An 18,184-nucleotide genomic window follows, 5' to 3' on the forward strand; every position below is an offset into this window, starting at 1 on the left:
GGTAAGTCATATACATTTTGGTCCTTTATCCCTAAATACTTCAGTGTTTATTTCCTAAGATTAGGGGTTTTCTCTCACACAACCATAGCACCAGTTACCAGCTTCTTCTTCTTGCTTTTTAATGACGAGGAAATTGAGACCTAGTCCTGCTCAAACATGTTTCCTATGTTTGGGCTCCAGGACCAACTCTTCGTTGAGTCCCTCTCTTGGAACATTCTCTCCTTATCTCCACTTTGATGAGACTTCAAAGCCCAGTTCAGGCCTGGTGGCGTCCAGAAAACCTTCCTTGTGACTCTAGCCTCTGACTCCAGAACATTCCTTGTGGGTACTATTAACTCTACACATCACAGAGCACATAGGGCAATGCTTGAACTGTTGCTTCATGCTTGTACTGTTTATTTTTTTATGCGTATCTCTCTTGTCTCTTAACTGAATTCTAGGCTGCAAAAGGCCAAAGACCATGTTTCTTTCTGTATCTCTTAGCACCTAATAGGATAATACGGAAAAGTTGATGCTCAATAAATACTTGTCACATACAAGAGAGTTGTTCCCAACAATGCAACCATGATATAAATTGGGAGGAAAAGATATTAGAAAAGTTTAACTCCTAACTTAGAAATCCTCTTAAAGTGAGAAAACAAGAACATTTTTAACTGCAAGAAAAATAAAAACTGAACAGGGAAGGAAATACAAATATAGTAAAATCTGCGGTGTTGGAAGTAGACAGAATTTATATAATCATACTGTTAAACTTTGATTATTGAATTATATGCCTGTACTGGGAAGGTAGAGGGAGGAGAATTGGGTGATGGAAGAGTACAAAATCCTCACCTGCTATAATCAGAAGTCAACTGATAATGTCTAAAAGTGATAACTCAAGAATTAATATAAGAATATCATATCGGACCGTGGAGCTTAATACCAGAAGAAGCAGTTAACAAAGTTAAGTTATTGACTCTGGGTCGGGGGAGTTGGGATTTGGTGGAGGGAGGGGTGGGGAAGGAGTCTGCTGTTTTTTTTCATTGTGACCTTTTCAGTATTATTTGAGTTTTAAACTCTGCACGGAACACTTTGGTAAGATAAGAGCCCCCCAAAAGGTATCCTGCTCCATTTCTCCCTTCTCTCTTTTTCCCCACAGAGATTTCCTTGTGTCTGGTTGATGAGTTCTGTGCAACAGAAGGATCATCTCTCCTCTCCGAGACCGTTTCCTGGGGAAAGAGCCCTCTGCTTGTGGTTAATCTAGTCCTCGTCCTCGACCCCAGTCCTCATGGACACTGTCACTGATGCTCCCGGCGGGCAGAGAAGCTCTGTTGGGCTTGTGACTCCGGGGCAGAGTCCGTGCTGGGAGGGACAGGAAAGCCTCGGGCCCTGACGGTGGGTGGAGGTGCTGCCCCCTAGTGGGAGGTGGAAGCACTGCTGGGATGGGAGGGCTGGCTGAACTGGGGGCCTAGGACCTGCCTCACTGCCCACTCATGTTCCTAGGCAGCTGAGAGGCAGCTTTGTGGTGGAATTGGTGTTTTAATTTCATCCGTATACCAAGGAGAGAAACCCACAGAAGACCTGAGACACCATTGTCCCCCTGGGTGATGGTCCCCCACTGGCCCCATGACTCATGGCTCTCTGTGAAGCTTTTAAAGACTCAGTGCTACCAGGGTTACTTTCCCAGGGGACGGACTGACAACATTTTAGTTTTCTGCCTCTTTGGCACATATCCTAATAGACCCCAGTTGGTGATGGCCTTTTAGGGGGCTCAGAGCCTGCACAAGAGGTGGGGCTACTTTCTCAGGGTTCCTCTCAAGGGCGAGGAGAAAGGAACCAACATGTGGTAGAGTGCCTTTTACATGCCAGAAATGTATTTTGCATTCACTTTCTCGCTTAAGGTGAGGAAACAGACTCAGAGAGGTTAAGGAAGTTTTCCAGGGTCACAGTGTGAGGGGTGGAGTTGGGATATCAATCCAGGCCCATCTGAATCTAAAGCTACTATTCGACATGCCACTCAGGGTGGCCAAGTAGAAACCACTCGTCTAATTCAACTCCAGGGGAAGTTCTGGGTACCCCAGACAGCACGGGCCAGCCCACATCCCTCATCTTTATTCATAATCACAGCCCTGACACTGGCCCCAAATACCTGGGCCCGGTCCAGTGAGAGCCCCAGGCCCAGGTTTAGTGGGATATTGGCCCTGTGATGTTTTCTTATTTGGTGTTTGGTGTGCTCAGGTCTGTTCACGTGTCCTTCCCGCCCCCTTGTAAGCGATGCCACGTGTTTGGTGATGTAGCCTGGGTGTAGTCTGTGACTCGCCTGTATGCTGGGCAAGTTACTCAACCTCTCTGGGCTTCATTTCTCTCGTCTAAAAAACTAAATGAGGATTATATGAGTCCCAATCTTCTGTAAAGCTGTTGTGGAGATTAAATGACACATGCAAACCAGCTAGCGTGGCCCGCCACGTTGACAGCCAGGGTTCCTGGTGGCTCTTCTGTTACTACGTTTTCCACACAAAGGCTGACCTGGTCTGAGGCCATTAGCATACAGAGAGGGCCCAGGCAAAATAAATAAAATCTTGTCCAATGGTGTTGTTGGTTAGTTTTCTAGCCCACTGATTTTTTTTTTTTCTTTACGATAAAACCTTGGTTATTTACAACCCCTCTGGGAGTTCCAGGATTCTTGAGGATTATTTTAATCGTTTTCTAAAATGTGTTGCGTCCTCATACTTGCCATGAGCATTCATTTCCCCGCTATCTAATTTCCAAGACTAATATTCTGTGAGTTGGGAAACTAGATAATGAAAATTGTTAGAACTATTTGCAAAGAGAAATTAGATTCTAAAACGAGTGCTCCTCCCATGGCTAGAGTGCCTGGATTTTGTGACATTTGCGTTGGCAGTGTTATCGCCTTTACTGCTTTTCTGCTCTGTGGTTTTTCTCAGTGTGCCAAAACCCCAAGTTTGGAGAGCAGAGATGTTTCTGGACTGTGTTTAAGATGAGATGGGCTCAAGGAGGCCACTCTGAAAAGGTGGAGCAGAGGATAGCAAGTAAGAACTCAACCTGGGTTCAAATGCTTGCTCCCCACAGATGAGTTGTGTGTTCTTGGACCAAATACTGAACCCCTGCTCCCCCATCATCTCAACCTTTTAAGTAGTAATACACAATACATTGAATCCGTATGGGCCTTAAGTAACATGATGCAAGACAGGCCTGGCACATAGGAAGTGCTCAGTAATGGTCCATTATTATTGTTAAAGAAGTGAAAAGGTGAAACGCTTCAAGATGAGATTGAGGGTTAGGAATCAGGTATGCCAGCATGACCACGTGGGGGAATAAGAGAAAGAAATGAAGTAAGAAGGAGCAAGGTGGACCTAAAAGACAAAGATTCCCCCAAACTTTCTTAAGTGAAGGGTGAGTACATCTCAAGAGTTTTCTAACCCAGCCTGGATTGAGAGGCACAAGGACAGAAGTGTTGACCAATGTAGTCTTTTAACGGACCAGTTCACTGTTAGTAAATTGCAGGTAACATCTGTTAGTGATGAGCTTTTAAAAACATTGCTCTCTTTGGTCATGGAATTCTTTATTGCTCTCTGGATATGTCAGGTTTTAATTTTTTTACAAAGTTTTTTTTTTTTTTAAGTGGGAAGGTGAGGGGAGTTGTGGCTTTAATCCTAGAAGTTTGAGGAGAATGGAAATCTGGATGTTGATCTCAGTTCAGTGCTTTTCTCACTAAGAACCGGGCCATCGTCAGGGAGGAAGACAGATGGACCATTGAATCATTCGTGCAGATAAGCTGGGTGCTGTGATGGGCACTCTGTCCCTCAGGTAGGTCTAACATCCTCACAACTCCCCATGAGGTGGGTGTGCCTATTATTCTCATTTTCCAGATGAGTAAAATGGCAGTTTAGAGAGGTTACACATGTAAAGAAAAGAATGTTGCCCTCCATTCCAGTTCTATAAGGATCAAGCCATTAGCCACTGCAGTTGTGCACCCTGAGGGGAATTCAGGATGGAGAAAAACAGGAAGCATTCTGTACTTTGGGTACTGGCCCTAAATAGTTAAGATGCATATCTAAGGGATCATTTCAATGACCCCAGATTCTTACTTCTTCCCGTAGATAGAAAAGCACTAAAATCATTAACTTGAGATGTCTGTTGTGATTAGCAGTGGTCTTTTGATGTCTGACTACATGCTTTTCCAGAAAAAAACATTCATATATTTCCTGGCTCCTACCTTACCTCTTCGGAGCAGTACCTCAGTTACCTAAGAGGGTATCTCCCAGGCCATAGTCCTCAGTAAGTTCCCCAAATAAAACTTAACTTGCAACTTTTATTTCATTCAACGCACAACTTGCTCAAGACTAGTTAGTGAGAAAACTGGATTCAAACTCGGTTCTACCCTACTCCCAACTTGGATCCTGACCCTCTCCACATTGCCAGTGTCCTTGCTCATGGCGGTGGCAGCCAGAGACGGGCAGAATGCGTGGATCTGAATGTGTCCTGACGCAGGCATTGGCGGCGTTGTACGGGCCCCGTCAGAAACGCAGCCAATCGGCACGCTGCTGCTGGCTGCACACACCTAGGCTCTCCTTGCAAGTTGCTGTGGGTGTGCCTCTCACGTGGCAAGAATGTGGCATTCCCTCAGGAGGCCAGTGGTGGTCTCTGGAAACGGACCTATTTTGAGGCTCTTTTGGTTCATCTGAACAATTTTGCTGTGACCCCAGGATGGGATGCGTGGGCTTGCCCCCCTCTGGGCTGAGCTAAACCCCCATCAGAGCTGAAGCCCCTCACTACACCATTGCAACCACCACCCTGGCAATGCAGCCAAGTCCAGCGTGGTTGCCTCTCCGCCTTTCCCTGGGGGCAGGAATGCTGTTTCTGCTGGTAAGTCTCTGCGGGCTCAGACACCCTCCTAACCACCTGTCTGTATTCCCTGAGGACGGAGGTTTTCAAACCACTCACTGCCTCTGCAACTTCAGCGGCAGCTGCGGGAACAGGGTGGCCGTGAGGTATTGGGAGGGAAGGGCCCGGGCAGCCAGGGCTCTGGGCCCCCATTGCCTGATCAGAGTAGGACTTCCCCTTCCATCTGTTTCATGTATTGATTTTCCTAAGATTTAGTTTAAAGGAAAGGTTTTGTTGCTTAAAAAACATTCTTTGTAAACCCTACCCTAGAGACGTCTAAAGCAGAGAGACCCAGATGGGTGCTGACCTGACCCGAAGTCAGCCCAGCTCCTGCAGAGCCTGGAAATGCTGACTCATAAGGTGCCCCGAGTCTCTTCAGGACTCAATGATCTGCCCCTGTAGCTCTTCCTATGGAAACATTAGCTTGGCCTCAAAAGGCTGCAAGATCTGTAGGTTCCTGGTATCGGGCCCACGGATGGCCTGGGTGTGGGCTCAGCTCTGGGCTGTGTCTGGATGGCTGTGGGTGAGGTTGGGTAGCTGGGCACAGATGCTCAGCCTGTGTCCTCACAGGCCTGTGTGTGTGGCTGGCGGGTGGAGGTAGGGGTGTCAGCCTCTGTAGTGAGTAGAGGCCAGAAAGGCAGAGTGGAAAGTGCTATACGAAATGGCCCCAGGTTTACACACAGAAAGTCAGGGTCTAGGCGCTGGTCAGGAATCCAGTGGGTCAGAAAGATGAGGAACAAACAGGGAAGCAGATTTCATGACATCAGACTCAAGTATCACTTGGCTGTAGAGGCTGTTTTGTTTTTCCAGCTGGAGCTGCCTTGCTGCCTCTCTTGCCTTGGCAGGAGCTAGAATCTCAATTAGACTTGCTAGAAGCCTGCAGTGCAGGGTCACTGAGACAGCAGAAGAAGCGTGTCTGCATGCGCGTGCGCACGTGGGTGCATGTGTTGGGGGGTAGATAGAGGGCAGGTGTAATCACTACCAGAAGTAGTTCCTGACCCTGGGCATCTCTGAGGCTCTTTACAAGTCCCAGTGTTCAAACCATGCCCTTTAGTTCCCCAGAGAGCCACTTGGTCCCCACATCTATGCCATTCTCCTGTAAACAGTGAATCTCAGCTCACTTGATTGACACAGGTACTGTCCCCAGCTACGGTAACACAGTAGAAAGGCTTAGAGGACTTTCAAGGCATATATGATGACAGTAACGAGAGTCACAATGGAGGCAAAACAAAAAAACAGACCTAAAAACAAACCGGAAATACAGGACTGAGCTCTGTACACCAGCAGAGGGGAGAAGAAGCTGGATGCTTACAAGCCGATCGAATCCTAAAGTCAAGGGAGCCTTAGAGCCCAGCCCCTCTCCCAAGGCACAGAGTCTACGTCTAGTATCCTTGACGTGGTCATCTGGCTTGTGCTTCTGGGGACAGGAACACCAGGACCACGTGTGGCCCCCGTTTCAGGGTCTTCCCTGCCAGAGAGGGGATCTACCTTACGGTGCTTTGACTCTGGTTCTGGTTTGACCCTTTGAGCCTGGTATGTTGAGCTGTACAAGCCAGAAATCATGCCCCTCTTGAGGCTTTTCTTCATTCCTCACGTGACTTAGCTTCTAGATTTCAGACATCTTGGCTACCCGCCTCTGAATGAGCTCCTTATCCAGAATTTCCTGCTCTGAACACATACGTTTATTAATTGAGCAGATTTCAGTACATACTGGCTAGCAGTTAAGGGTGAAAGTTCTGGGGTCAGGCAATTCTGGCTTCAAGTCCTGGCTCTACTACTTACTAGCTGTATCACCTTGAGTAAGTTACTTAACCTCTCTTAACTTCAGTTTCCTCCTCTGTAAAACAAAGATAAAAATAATAGCCACTTCCCAGAGGATTAAGAAGATACAGTGCATGTAAAGGACCTCCCATTGCGCCTGACATGTGGTAAAGCCTTGGCATTTTGGCGGCCACCCTGGACAGAGAGCCGACTCGCACTGAGTCTATGCTCAGCTGAAAGATCTTTTTCACACAAACTGCTAACATTTATCCTTATTAAGCTTCCTTTTGCCTGGACTTCCCTTCCAGTCCGTTGTCTCTTCCTGGCAGCATGGATTCTGTCACTGTACAGTAGCTGGTCCATCTAGCTTTGAGTCATCTGCAATCCGATAACGTGCCTTTCTTATTTTCATTTGTGCTCTCTCTCCAGCGCGACCCCAACATGTTACTCAGATTCTTTTGGTTCAGCTATTCAACCAGCACTCAAGTTACTCAACTGTGCTATCACCCAGCCCACATTTCTCTGATTGAGAAATGGTTATCCCTGGAAATATCGAAGGCTCCAAAGAAAAAGTTAATTTATGTTCAGCAACATTTGTTTAAAAGACCAGGGAAATTATAAAGCTTTGTGGAAAGACCTCAGTCAAAAAGTGGTCAGTATAAAGTTTGGGCACTCGACAGGGTAAATTTCATTTATATAGAACATTCCCTCACGTGAAATTGTGTAAATTGGGGTCTGCAAAGCCAGAAAAAGAGGCATTACTGCATAGGGTCTTCTGTGTTATTCCATGTGGTTTATACTTTCTCCCTGCTAGAGTAGAAACTTCTCAAGGTCAGGAGCCATTTTGACCATTTTCTATCTCTTTTCAGCACCTGAGTTCGGCTGATAGAAGACAGTCTAAGCTTTGCACACAGTGAACTCTTAAAATCCTGCAGACTGACAATTCATCGCTGTAAAATTTAACCATTTATATGCACACATCCAGCCCCAGGGGGAACCCAAAGCATTAGCTATGAGATTCAAGAGTGCAGAAATGATATATTTAAAAAAAATTTTTTTTCTTTTTTTTGGCTGCACGACACAGCATGTGGGATCTTAGTTCCCAGACCAGGAATTGAACCCGTGCCCCCTGCATTCGGAGCACAGAGTCTTAACCACTGGACCACCAGGGAAGTCCCAGAAATGATATTTTTTTTCATTTTTGTCACCTGCAAGGTATCTGTAACATCCCATATTGTATTGCACATGGTGGGTACAGCACTCAAAATATTATTCTGAATGTTGACTGAATAACCTGAGGGACAAAAGCCACAGATTCAGGGTCACACTGATCCTATTCACATGCTTTCCTTCATATGGAGAGTACACTACTGACACACCATCAAGAAACATTGCAATCAAGAAACGTGAACTAAGGGCTAGTGCAAGAATAGCCCGTATGCGTAAGACATCGTAAATCCTAGAGGGTGTGAAATCTGGGTGGAGAGAGGACGTGTCCCCAGCAAGTGTATATCTGATGTATCTCATGTACCGTTTAAAGGACAAAGGTATCAGGGGGCTCCAAGGGATGGGAACAACACTTTTAGCTGAGGTTTTTGGAAAGGCTTCAACCAACAGGGTAATTGGGTAGGATCTTAAAAGCTGAAGGAATTAGAGAGAACTTTCCAAAGTGGAAGAATGGCCTGAGTCCCGGCAAGGGGCTGGGCAAGCACAAGGTGGGTTTGGGGAGTGACAAGTGGATGATTTGTCTGGAGTAGGGGGCTCCTGCAGACCCCCGGCCTAGCTTTTCCCAGGGAGCCATGGCACATGCTGGTGTGGGGGGGAAGTCGGTGGCTGCGGAATAGATACTTTCTCTGTCTGCAAAGTCAACTGGCTCACAAAGGGCTATAACCCATGTCCTCTACCCGAGCGGCATGTCCTTTAGTCTGAGTTTAAAAGGCTCGCTAAACAGATTATATTTGGCCTTAAACTGCTCTCTGGAGCTCAGCTGTTAAATATCACCAGCCAAAGCCACTTTATCAGACAGACGGGGTAGGGTTTTTCACCTCAAATGATAAAATTGGCCCCTGGCTTCTCCAGTGTTTTCCACCTCCAGCCCCAGCAATAGCAACACCCGATCTCTCCCCGGAAAGTCTTCTTTTTCTCCTTACAAAGTCCTGTTGCCTTTGAAAACAACTGCCTCCCTAGACTCCTTATAGGTTGAGCCTTCCTGGCTGTGCAGATGGGCAGGCCCTAGGATGAACTGTTGCCTAGCAACATCCCTAGTGTGCGGAGGGGCTGATTGGCCCACCTGTCTATAAGATTCCGCTGCAGGAGGCCCTTGGGGAAATAGAGACATCATCTACTTTAAGACTAAGGCATACTGTTGGCTTTTGGACTGCCTGTAGTGAAATACAAAGATATTAGTCTTTTAATGAATAGTTAGCTCACTTTAAAAATGTTACTTAAGTTTCAATTCTTTCTATAACTTCATTTCTTCCTCTGCTCTCTACTTTCACCTCCCGACTCATTGGCTTTCGCTTTCACAATTTTAAAGAGAAATCTGCAGGACAAGTTCATTTATGTTTCTCTTAAGAAAAGTAATATTGGTGCTTGTTCTTTTAGGCATGCACACAGACCCAAACTACTTGCTCTTTTTCGACAAAGGAAGGGGGATAATTGGAGTGACTGCCTGGCGCTTCAGGTCCCAGGCTAGCTTTTATGGGGGTCCCCAGGATATTGGTGTTGGACCCATCTCCAGGAATAAAAGCACTGCTGAGGGTTTTGGGGATGCTATCCTTTTTGGAGAGTCTGAGGCTATTATGATTACTAAGTGCCAAGAAACAAACTAATGTACCAACAGCCTCCAAACCAAACTGCCCCAAACCAAAACAAACAAACAAAAACCAGCCAGTTGAGTCCATGCAGTAGAAGGACAACTTGTTTGTAGTCAAGTACAGCAATTAGGGGACGGACTAATTTTTATCTCTGGACTTTAAAGATAATTCTGTTATCCATGGTTAAGGCATCCCATGGACCCAGGTTCATTATTCCTTCCTCACATCACACAGGTGAAGAGATGTACAGTTCTTAGTATTAACTCACCATGAAGCTACATGATACATTATGGAGTGTTTTTCTTATGGTACAGTAAGCAAGTGCATAGACTTTGAAATCTGACAGGTATGAGTTTGAATCCAATTCTGCTGTTTCCTACTATGTGATCTTGGGTAAGTTTCTTAACTCTGTGAACCTCTTTCCTCATCTGTAGAATGGAAATATTAATATCTACCTTGTAGACATCTCGGGAGTATTAACTAATACAGCACTTCTGGTGTAGTGCCTGATTCTTAGTAGGAATTCAAACATTAGTTCCCTTTCCTCTTTCTTCTGTGCCTCTGTCCTTAACTAACCTCTACCATTCAATCTCCTTCAGAAACCCTAAGCGGAGACCAGGTGCTATAAGGAGATAATCCAAATGGAATCAGGTGTTAATGAATGAAGACCATTCTTCATCTTGCTCCAGGTTTCTGGCTGTGATTTTCTTCTTTCCTATTTGTGGTAGGCTTAACTGTTTGCACTGGCACCACCCTGGGCTTCCTGTTGACAATTTCTGTTAGAATTTTAAGAATGCCATAGAGAGAGAGAGTGAACAGAGGACAGATTCTAGGTAGACAGCAGTCAAGGAAAGAATATGCAGTAATCTTGAGTTGGGGAAGAAGGGACAGAAATGTTTTTTAGAGAAAGTGAAGACATTGTCAGGACTCAGGGAAACATGGTAAGTCTCTCTGTCGGCAAGCATTTATTGAGCACCTACTCCATACGGGCTCAGCTTCATCATGAGATTCCAAGGACCTGGGAGGCCTGATTCCTGCCTTTGAGTGCTTAGAGTCTAAATGGACAATCAGAAGACAGAGAAAGAGGAACAGCAGTCTGGTTGAATGTGCCAATCATACAGTTCCTCAAGGGTTTCAGGCTGAAGGAACAATTGGATGTGATTAACCAAACGGCTTCCTGAAAGAGGCAGTTTGACGGAGATGAAGGTCATGGGTTGAAGGAAAGGAGCTCAGGGTCCAGAACAGCAGGTGCAAAGGCTTAGTGCTAATGGGTTGTTCCAGAGGGTGAAAGAAGCCCCCTCCTCAACTGCTTTGTGAATCTCCCTTCACCTTGAGCCCTCTTTCACTGGCCCAGCAGGGACCGAGCAGGGGGCCACTAATGGTCTAACCTCGCTGGATCGCAGGACTCCGAAGAACGGGTAGAGGAAGGCAGGCACCAGGGCTGCAGCTCCAAGAGGCACCGCCTCGGACACCCAGTACACAGCAGTCACGATCAACACGTAAGCACACGCAGCCTCCTGGAAGGGGAGGAAAGTGGGTGGTTAGTCACAGGGACAGCCACTGCCACCGAGGATCCAAAAGAGACCCAGGGCACAGGCAGGAGGCACACGGACTCAAACATGGGCACTGGAACACAGCTCTGGGAGGTGCAAAGGTGGACGTGGCAGAGAAGTTTGGTGGATACATGCCATCGTATTTTGGTGGGTGAAGTTATGGCTGTTCCTTGGGGCGACTGATGCCTGGCACGTGGCTTGCATTGGTTTGCAACAGGGTGGCCACCAGACTGTTATGCTATCACAGCTCGGTTGGTTCCTGAAACTGAGCAGGGTAGGGACTGAAATTAACTGCGGTGTCCAGATCATATACTATAAAGGTGGAGTTCACAGTTTTCACTTGGTCTAGGCAGGATATTTTGGTGTCAAGTTGATCAGATACTAGAGGTTCTTGGGGTAGCTGAAGGTGGGGATTAATTTGTGTAATTGATTCACATGTGAGTTCTGAAACTGGCCCGTTTGGGGCGGGATCACTCCTTGCCGGGTTGGTGGGCAGAGCTGTCCTGTGCACTGTAAAATGTTCAGCAGCATCCCTGGCCTCTACCCACTGGACGTCTGTAGCACCTCCCCAACTGTGACAACCAAAAACGTCTCTAGACGTTGCCAGATGTCCGTTGGCGGCGGGGGGAGCGGGGGCAATCACCCCTTGTTGAGAACCAGTGCCCTAACCAGTGTCTGGGACACGCCACTGCCTGATGCACATGGAAGCTTCCTTCTGACAAAGAGAGTAAGAGTGCTGTCTATCTGGAAGGGAAGGCCTGGAAATTTACCAGGGTTTTCCCCAGACCACTCCCTTTGCTGGTTGTACAACCGTGGGGTGCACAGAATAAATAAGTACAACATTCTTATTAAAAAAATCAGTCCTCCTTAACCTTAGCTCCAGTAATCCTGGTTGCCCCGAATGGTGCTGATTAATGGTGGTGAGAAAGGTCACGGGCTTACTCTTGGGAGAGGTCACTGTCCAAGGGTTTTAACAATGGACTCCGGAGGGCCACTGAATAGAAGATCCAAGCTGCCTGTGGACTCCTCCGTTTATACCTAGTTCTAAACCCACTGGGCTCAGGTCTGACCTGCCCTGAGGCTGGCTGGTGATCAAGGAACCTGACAAATCTTGTTCTGTTTATCTCTCCCTTGGGTTCAGAACAAGCGTCCTCAAACTCTTACACAAAAGTTACAAAAGGTCGCCACGATCAGTGAGGGGTGTCAGGAGTGATTAACCCAGCCTGGCTGGCTGGAACTTTGTTCCCTCCTGATATGCATGGATTATGGGGTTGGGGGTTGAGAAATGGGAATTGGGCACAACAATTGTTGACTGTAGCTCCCACTGAGATTTCCTCTGGGGCCAAAAGATCAGAGAGAAGTTAAAGCTTTTGGAAGTGCTGATAAGACAACAGAACCAATACTTGGGGGGGGAAAGGGCTCCATTTGAAAAAGAATGCAATTTAGAGAAATGCTCCCTTTACTGCAGAAATAAAAATACCTAAAGGAGTTCAAAGCCCTTCAGCACACTTGAGCTCACTTATTCCCATCTCCTTCCTGGGAAAGAGACAGAATGGCAGGTGTTGTTTCTAGTTGAAGAAAAGGAGATAGAATGTCTTTCCCTCACTGAGAAGCCCTTATTCCTTACAAAGAACCTTCAGTCTTTCTTGGCTTGGTCATTACAGGTCCAGGAGTGAAGGAAGGAGAGAAAGGAGAGAGAGAGAGAGCAAGAGCTATTTCCTTCTACCATGCATCGTTTTGGTTTGAATTAGGAGAATTTGGGTAAGCCAAGGTAAACTTTTTGATTGTAATTTTTTTATTGTTAGGAATTAGAATAAGTTACTGGAGGAAGTCACCAAGCCACCTTCATCCAGCAGTATTAAGAACAGGATAAACTGCCATCATTTTTATCTGAACTTTCCTTAGAGCTTTCTAACTTTCATTAGAAGAATGGCCAAGAGACCACCTTCAGATGGCCTTTCCATCTATTTCGCACTCAGTACACCCATGGAATTTACATAAACTTCCTTTTGCCTCTTCTCAACTGTCTCAAAATTCAGTAGGGAAGCTTATAATCAGATAACCCAGAATACTCTGGGAAGTTTGTTTACAGGATCCTGTGTTCCTGCATCTGGCCGAGGTCTGGCAGGTAGCTCAATCAGTGTTGGTGAACTGAACTGGGCTCCTCTGCTGGCTAACAGGTCTCTCTTATCTACTGGAGAAAATATTCTAGAAACCCACAGCCTCTTATCACTGCCACTGGTCAGCAGGAATGTAGGGATTGGTGCATACTTGGGCAGTGCCTTTAAGGGATAGTGTTGTCAGTTCTTTTTTGCTCCTGTTGACAAATAAAGGAGCGAGTTCAGAAGTGGCATTTCCCCACAGTGGATGCTTCCTGACCCTACTACTAACTGATGTTTGCATCTGCTTCTTTCCCTACAATCCGACCACCCCGATGAAATACCATTCAGACTCCACTGGAAGGAGCTTGAGGTCACGTAATTTGGTGTCATAAATGGAAGGTCTTTTGAAAATTTATCCTGGAAGTTGGGTGTAACTTTTATCCCACCGGGATGCTGAAGCTGGGCTTAGTTACAGATGCCCCCCTCTTGACCCTCCTCTTCTGTATATGGGAAATCAAGTCTGGGCCCCTGGCTTTAGAGAGCTGGGCAGGAAAAAAGGGGAGGTCATACTAATCCTTCCTAAAATGCAGCTGCAGCTTGTCACTTTGAAGAACCATCAGAACTGCAGACCAGGAGCTCTTGCCCAGATCACTTCTCTCAGTTCCAGCCCAGAGCAAACAAGGCTATTTAGGGATCTTAAGGATTAAATATCAGAATCTAAGTGTGACGCAAGGGGGCCGAATAGATGAGAGCCAGTCCCCGTGGTGGTTTGTGCCTACTGTGACCTCAAGGTGCTTCTGCGTCATTGCAGAGGAAGAAGGGCAGCGTCTTACTGACGCGGTGACACACGGAGGAATCATCTTTGCAGGGCACGCTGGGGCGAGTGGTGAGCAGGCTGGATCCGGGTCCGAGGCCTTTGGCCACCCGGGCTCCATCTAGCTGGCTGTCCCGAGGGCTATCCCGTGAGCACAGACTGGGGAGCTCTGAGGTAGCATATTTCTCTTTTCTTAAGGCACTGGTTCTCAACTAGAGCCAATTTTGCCCCCCAGGGAATATTTGGTAATATCTGGAAGCATTTTTGGCTGTCACAATTGCGGGGGGTGCCTGTGTGCTGCTGGCACCTGATGGGTAGAGACCAGGGATGCAGCTAAACGTCCTGCAATGCACAGCACAGCACGGCCCTCCCCTCACGACAGAGAACTATCCCCCCCCACCCCCAAATGTCACTAGTGTGGCTGTTGAGAAACCCTGCCTTAAGGTGAAACTCAGTTGGACAGAAGGGGCTAGGTCAAGGAAGGGCAATGTCTCTTCGTCTCAGTGAGTCCATCTTTAAAAACCTATTCAAAAATTTTTATAGACCCCCAACAGAGCAGAGGCTTACCTTTCCTTCCTTGTCTCTCCTCTTTTTTTTTTTTTCCACAACATCCCTCTTCTGTCACATTTATAGATTTTTTTTTGTCTACTTCAATAATTTGTTATTTTGTTTTCTTCTTCATGTGGATACTTCTCACTAGTCATTGGTAACTGAGAAGCTCCAAGACAGGCTCCCAGAATTAAATGGCAGCACTACCCCCTGGAGTCATGGTCCCCAGAGATGGGGCTGACTCAGGGGACACGGGGGGTGCCTGATGCTGCTAGTGAGAAGAGCAGGTGCCACTTGGTTGGCATTCCCTTAACCTGTCTGACATTGAGTAAAACAAAACAAAACAAAAACATGAAAAGAAAAGAAAATCAACCTATTGGGACAAAGGAAATGGACTAGTGTATACGCCGGGCAAACTTTCAGCACCAATCACTGTCTGCTAATCCCAGCCCGGTTTCCATCAGCAGCTCCCTGGTGCTCTGAGTTTTTATTCTACTAAAGATTTAAACTAGTTTGTTTTTAAGAAACCATTCTAATCCCCTTTAACTGTATAATTTAATCTTGGTTATGAAGTTACTCTGGGAGCTAAGTGGAAGACACCCTTCCCCTCCCACAAACAAGATTAACCTTTCTTAGCTTATTTTTCCTAAAGTCTCAAGGGTAGTGCCAGCTAGGGGAAGGGGTAAAGCCACCGGGAGGAGGAGGGAGGGGAGGAGGGAGAGGAAGGGGAGGAGAAGGGAAAGGGGGAGGGGGAGAGGAGGGGGGAGGAAGGAGAAAAGGAGCCGGAGGAAGGCAAGGAAGGCAGATGACGGTCTCAGAAGCAGAGCCAGAGCTCAGGCTCTTCTGCTCACACAAACCTGGACAAAAAATTGGGCCACAGTCTAGAGTTGGGGGCTCTTATTCTTTTTTATCAAGTCATTTGCTGTCTCTCCTTCAAGAGCACAGAGAAGAAAACACAGAGGATACAAATAATCAAAGGGCCATATGCATGGGACCAGGGCAGGCTGCCAAGCTGCGCAAAGTTCGGAAGGAACTTGAGAGATTAAGAGTTTCAAATCCTGGTTACCAGAGCCCACCGTGGTCACCCACAGACCCTGGCTAGATGCCCAAGAGCCTGGCCGGGGACCCCACCGCAGGGAACCTCAGGCCGGGGTCCACGGTCCCCTCCCTCCCCCATCCTCCTCCTCTACTGGGAGGTCTTCCTGCAGGTCCAGTTGCTCTCCCATATGGATGGTCACATGTTGACTCCTGGCAAATACCGGCTCTCCAGAGCGCCCTTCTCTTTACCGGGTGTCCGCCTGGCCCCTGCCCCTGAGCAGGCTGGCCCACTGCTCTGTGTCACACAGATCGGCCACTCCAGCCATCGCCCTTCCTCTTATCTCACTCCTGGCCAGGGGCCGTGGGGCTGGGGGACTGGGAACGGGGTGAAGGGATGAAAATGGCAGTTTTTAGGCAGAAAGTATGTTAGCCTCCTCCAGGAGAGCATTTCCATTTCTTTACACCAACAGAAGAACGCTGAGGCGCTGCACCAGCACCGCGCTCCCTCCACCGGCCTCCCCTCTGACCTCCCCCCTGACCCCCTGGCCCCAGGAGGGGACCGGCTGGTACTCACGCTGCTGGGGTGGAGCATGGGCAGAGGCAGCAGCAGGAGAGGCACGAAGACGACGAGCAGCAGCTTCCTGGCTCGGAGGAGGCCCTTCAGCAAGCCCATCCTGGACCTCCTCCCCTCGGAGGAGCCCGCGCCAGCCAAGTGCCTGCGCTGCTGGCGACGCCCGCCTCCCTCCAGAAACACTCCTTTAACCTTTCTTGGCTTCCAAGAGTCCTCTTTCGTCTTAAGAGCAGAACAGGAGGGCAGGTAGAACCCCTGTTGGCAACAAAGGCCGGCCTCCTCGCCTTCGGTTTTAGGTGGGATTGGTGAGCATAGTTTTATGCCCAGCAAAAAGGAAGCGGGAAAGGATGATAAACGGGGGCATAATGGCTCTCTCTTTGCTTGATCAGTAATGGAGTAACTTCATTCTAAAGCTCAGCAAAAGCCCCCTTAATCAATCAAGATTACACCTCTGCTGCAGCTGTCTGGCTGCCGTCTATTGCGCCCTCCATCATTTATCCTCTCTCTGATGGCCTGTTTTGGGCAGTACCACTTTCGCTTTCTACCTGTGCTGGCTGTACCCCCTTTCCTTAAAAAAATCTAGTCCCCCCCGCTTCCCTTAAAACAAACCCCCGAGTTTGTCAGCAGACCATGGAGACTTCAAATAGGGCTGGTCTCTTCTCCCAGGACCTGGCACCTTAACTCTGTTCAAATTGCTTTCCTTCTAATTGGTTTCCCATTATAATTTGCCTTGAGCCTGGGCCTCCAAAGCAGAAAAAAAAAGTGCCCAAGACATTCCTTTTTGTCACGGGACAAACTCCTGCTGGAGGCCCACCTTAACTTTCCTTCACCTATGGGACGCAGGACAGAGGCAGTAGCCACGCCCATTCCTCACAGCCAATCAGCACGTCGGAAAGAATGAGTCAGTATCTCTTCCAAAGGCAGTTCTGGATTGGTCCCAGCAGGGGCCTGCTGATTCTGCAGAACCTAAGCAATTTGCAAAGCTTATTTTTGTTTCTCAAACATCCTAGGGGCTGGAGTGATGACCATCACCGTAAACATAATCCCACTTCCTCAAGCACTGCTTTAACGCTGCAAAGCATAGGACCCTGAGTTTTCTCTGGGAGGGCTACTTGCTGACCTAGTCCTTAGGAAGATGAAATGTCTGGTGGCAGGGAGAAAATGAAATATTAATCCTGGAGAAATTTACCCCAGAGTATAGAATATTAAGTCTTTTAGATTTCCCTGGTGACAAAGGTTGTTTGCTTCAGCACCCGGGTGAATACAAAGCATCTGAGTCAACAGAGGATGTTAGCCTCTCAGAAAGACCACAGACCCTTTTAGGGAGAATGGGAAGGGTACTGCCTCTCTGGAAAAATCTAGATACCAGTCTCATTTCAGAGGCCCTTGGAGCCCAGACATCTGTGGTCTTTCTGGCTGGAGTAGGTGTTCCAATGTCCCTCTCTGAGGCTCTTTATCAAAAAAGAAGCAGGAGGCTTCCTTTGGCTGGTGTGCAAGGAGGAGATGGGAGGGCAGGAAAAAAATTGATGGGTTCAGGAATAGGGCCTTTGCAGCCCTTGGACGCTGGAATTTCTGCTGTTTATACAGTTCAGGAGAAGCATTCTCTTTTCTCTGAAAAGTCATGTGGATATGGGGCAAGGAAGAACGAAAAAAGAGAAGAGAGAGAGAGAGAGAGAAGCCCCCAAACTTATATATTTGGTGGTCCTTGGCAGCATTGCCTTGATCTGAGAGATGCTGAGCAGAGTCAAGGGTTATGAAATTCACGTTCGCTTGAATTCACAGAACGCAAGGAATGGCATTCTAGGGTCTGCAGCTATGCCAGTTGGAAATAATCCCCAGGCTAAAGGCAAAGTGACTCCAGAAAGGTGACTTTAGAAAACCAGTTCTTCTTGACCTCTAAAGCAGGAGCAACTGTGGCCGACCCAGTTTGAAATTTTCTTGCCATTGTAGGATGCGCTACAATGACTCATCTCTTTAAATGCATTTTAAAGACTGGCTACTGTATTTACTACATTCAGCCCTCATTTTGTGATGATTTGGAAACTCAGAATGAGCAAAAACACATGTGTGATGTTTTGGTGGCAAATATCAAAGAG

The 18,184-nt window shown here is 47.4% G+C and overlaps 1 protein-coding gene and 1 long non-coding RNA gene across 8 annotated transcripts in view; one reads left to right on the top strand and one right to left on the bottom strand.

The window, feature by feature from the left end:
• SLC13A4 (solute carrier family 13 member 4) overlaps positions 1-16,311 on the bottom strand; it is a 39,815-nt gene extending 23,504 nt beyond the window's left edge. Inside the window, exons 1-2 of the mRNA XM_082473009.1 lie at positions 16,092-16,311; positions 10,850-10,978 (exon numbers count right to left, since the gene is read on the bottom strand). Coding sequence (XP_082329135.1) covers positions 10,850-10,978; positions 16,092-16,190 — 228 coding nt within the window. The 5' untranslated portion in view covers positions 16,191-16,311. The remainder of the gene's footprint in view (positions 1-10,849; positions 10,979-16,091) is intronic.
• Positions 1-18,184, top strand: part of LOC309666073 — a 37,690-nt gene that overhangs the window by 17,354 nt on the left and 2,152 nt on the right. For 2 of the 7 annotated variants that reach the window (XR_014266865.1, XR_014266866.1), the window contains exon 5: positions 1,139-10,960. This is a non-coding gene — a long non-coding RNA (uncharacterized lncRNA). Of the gene's footprint in view, positions 1-1,138; positions 10,961-12,678; positions 12,786-18,184 lie in introns of all 7 variants that reach the window. The other 5 variants (XR_014266869.1, XR_014266863.1, XR_014266864.1 and 2 more) reach the window with 5 other exon arrangements.

The sequence above is a fragment of the Balaenoptera physalus genome (genome assembly GCF_965194825.1).
Source record: "Balaenoptera physalus genome assembly, chromosome: 8".
NCBI classification, from domain to species: Eukaryota; Metazoa; Chordata; class Mammalia; order Artiodactyla; family Balaenopteridae; genus Balaenoptera; species Balaenoptera physalus.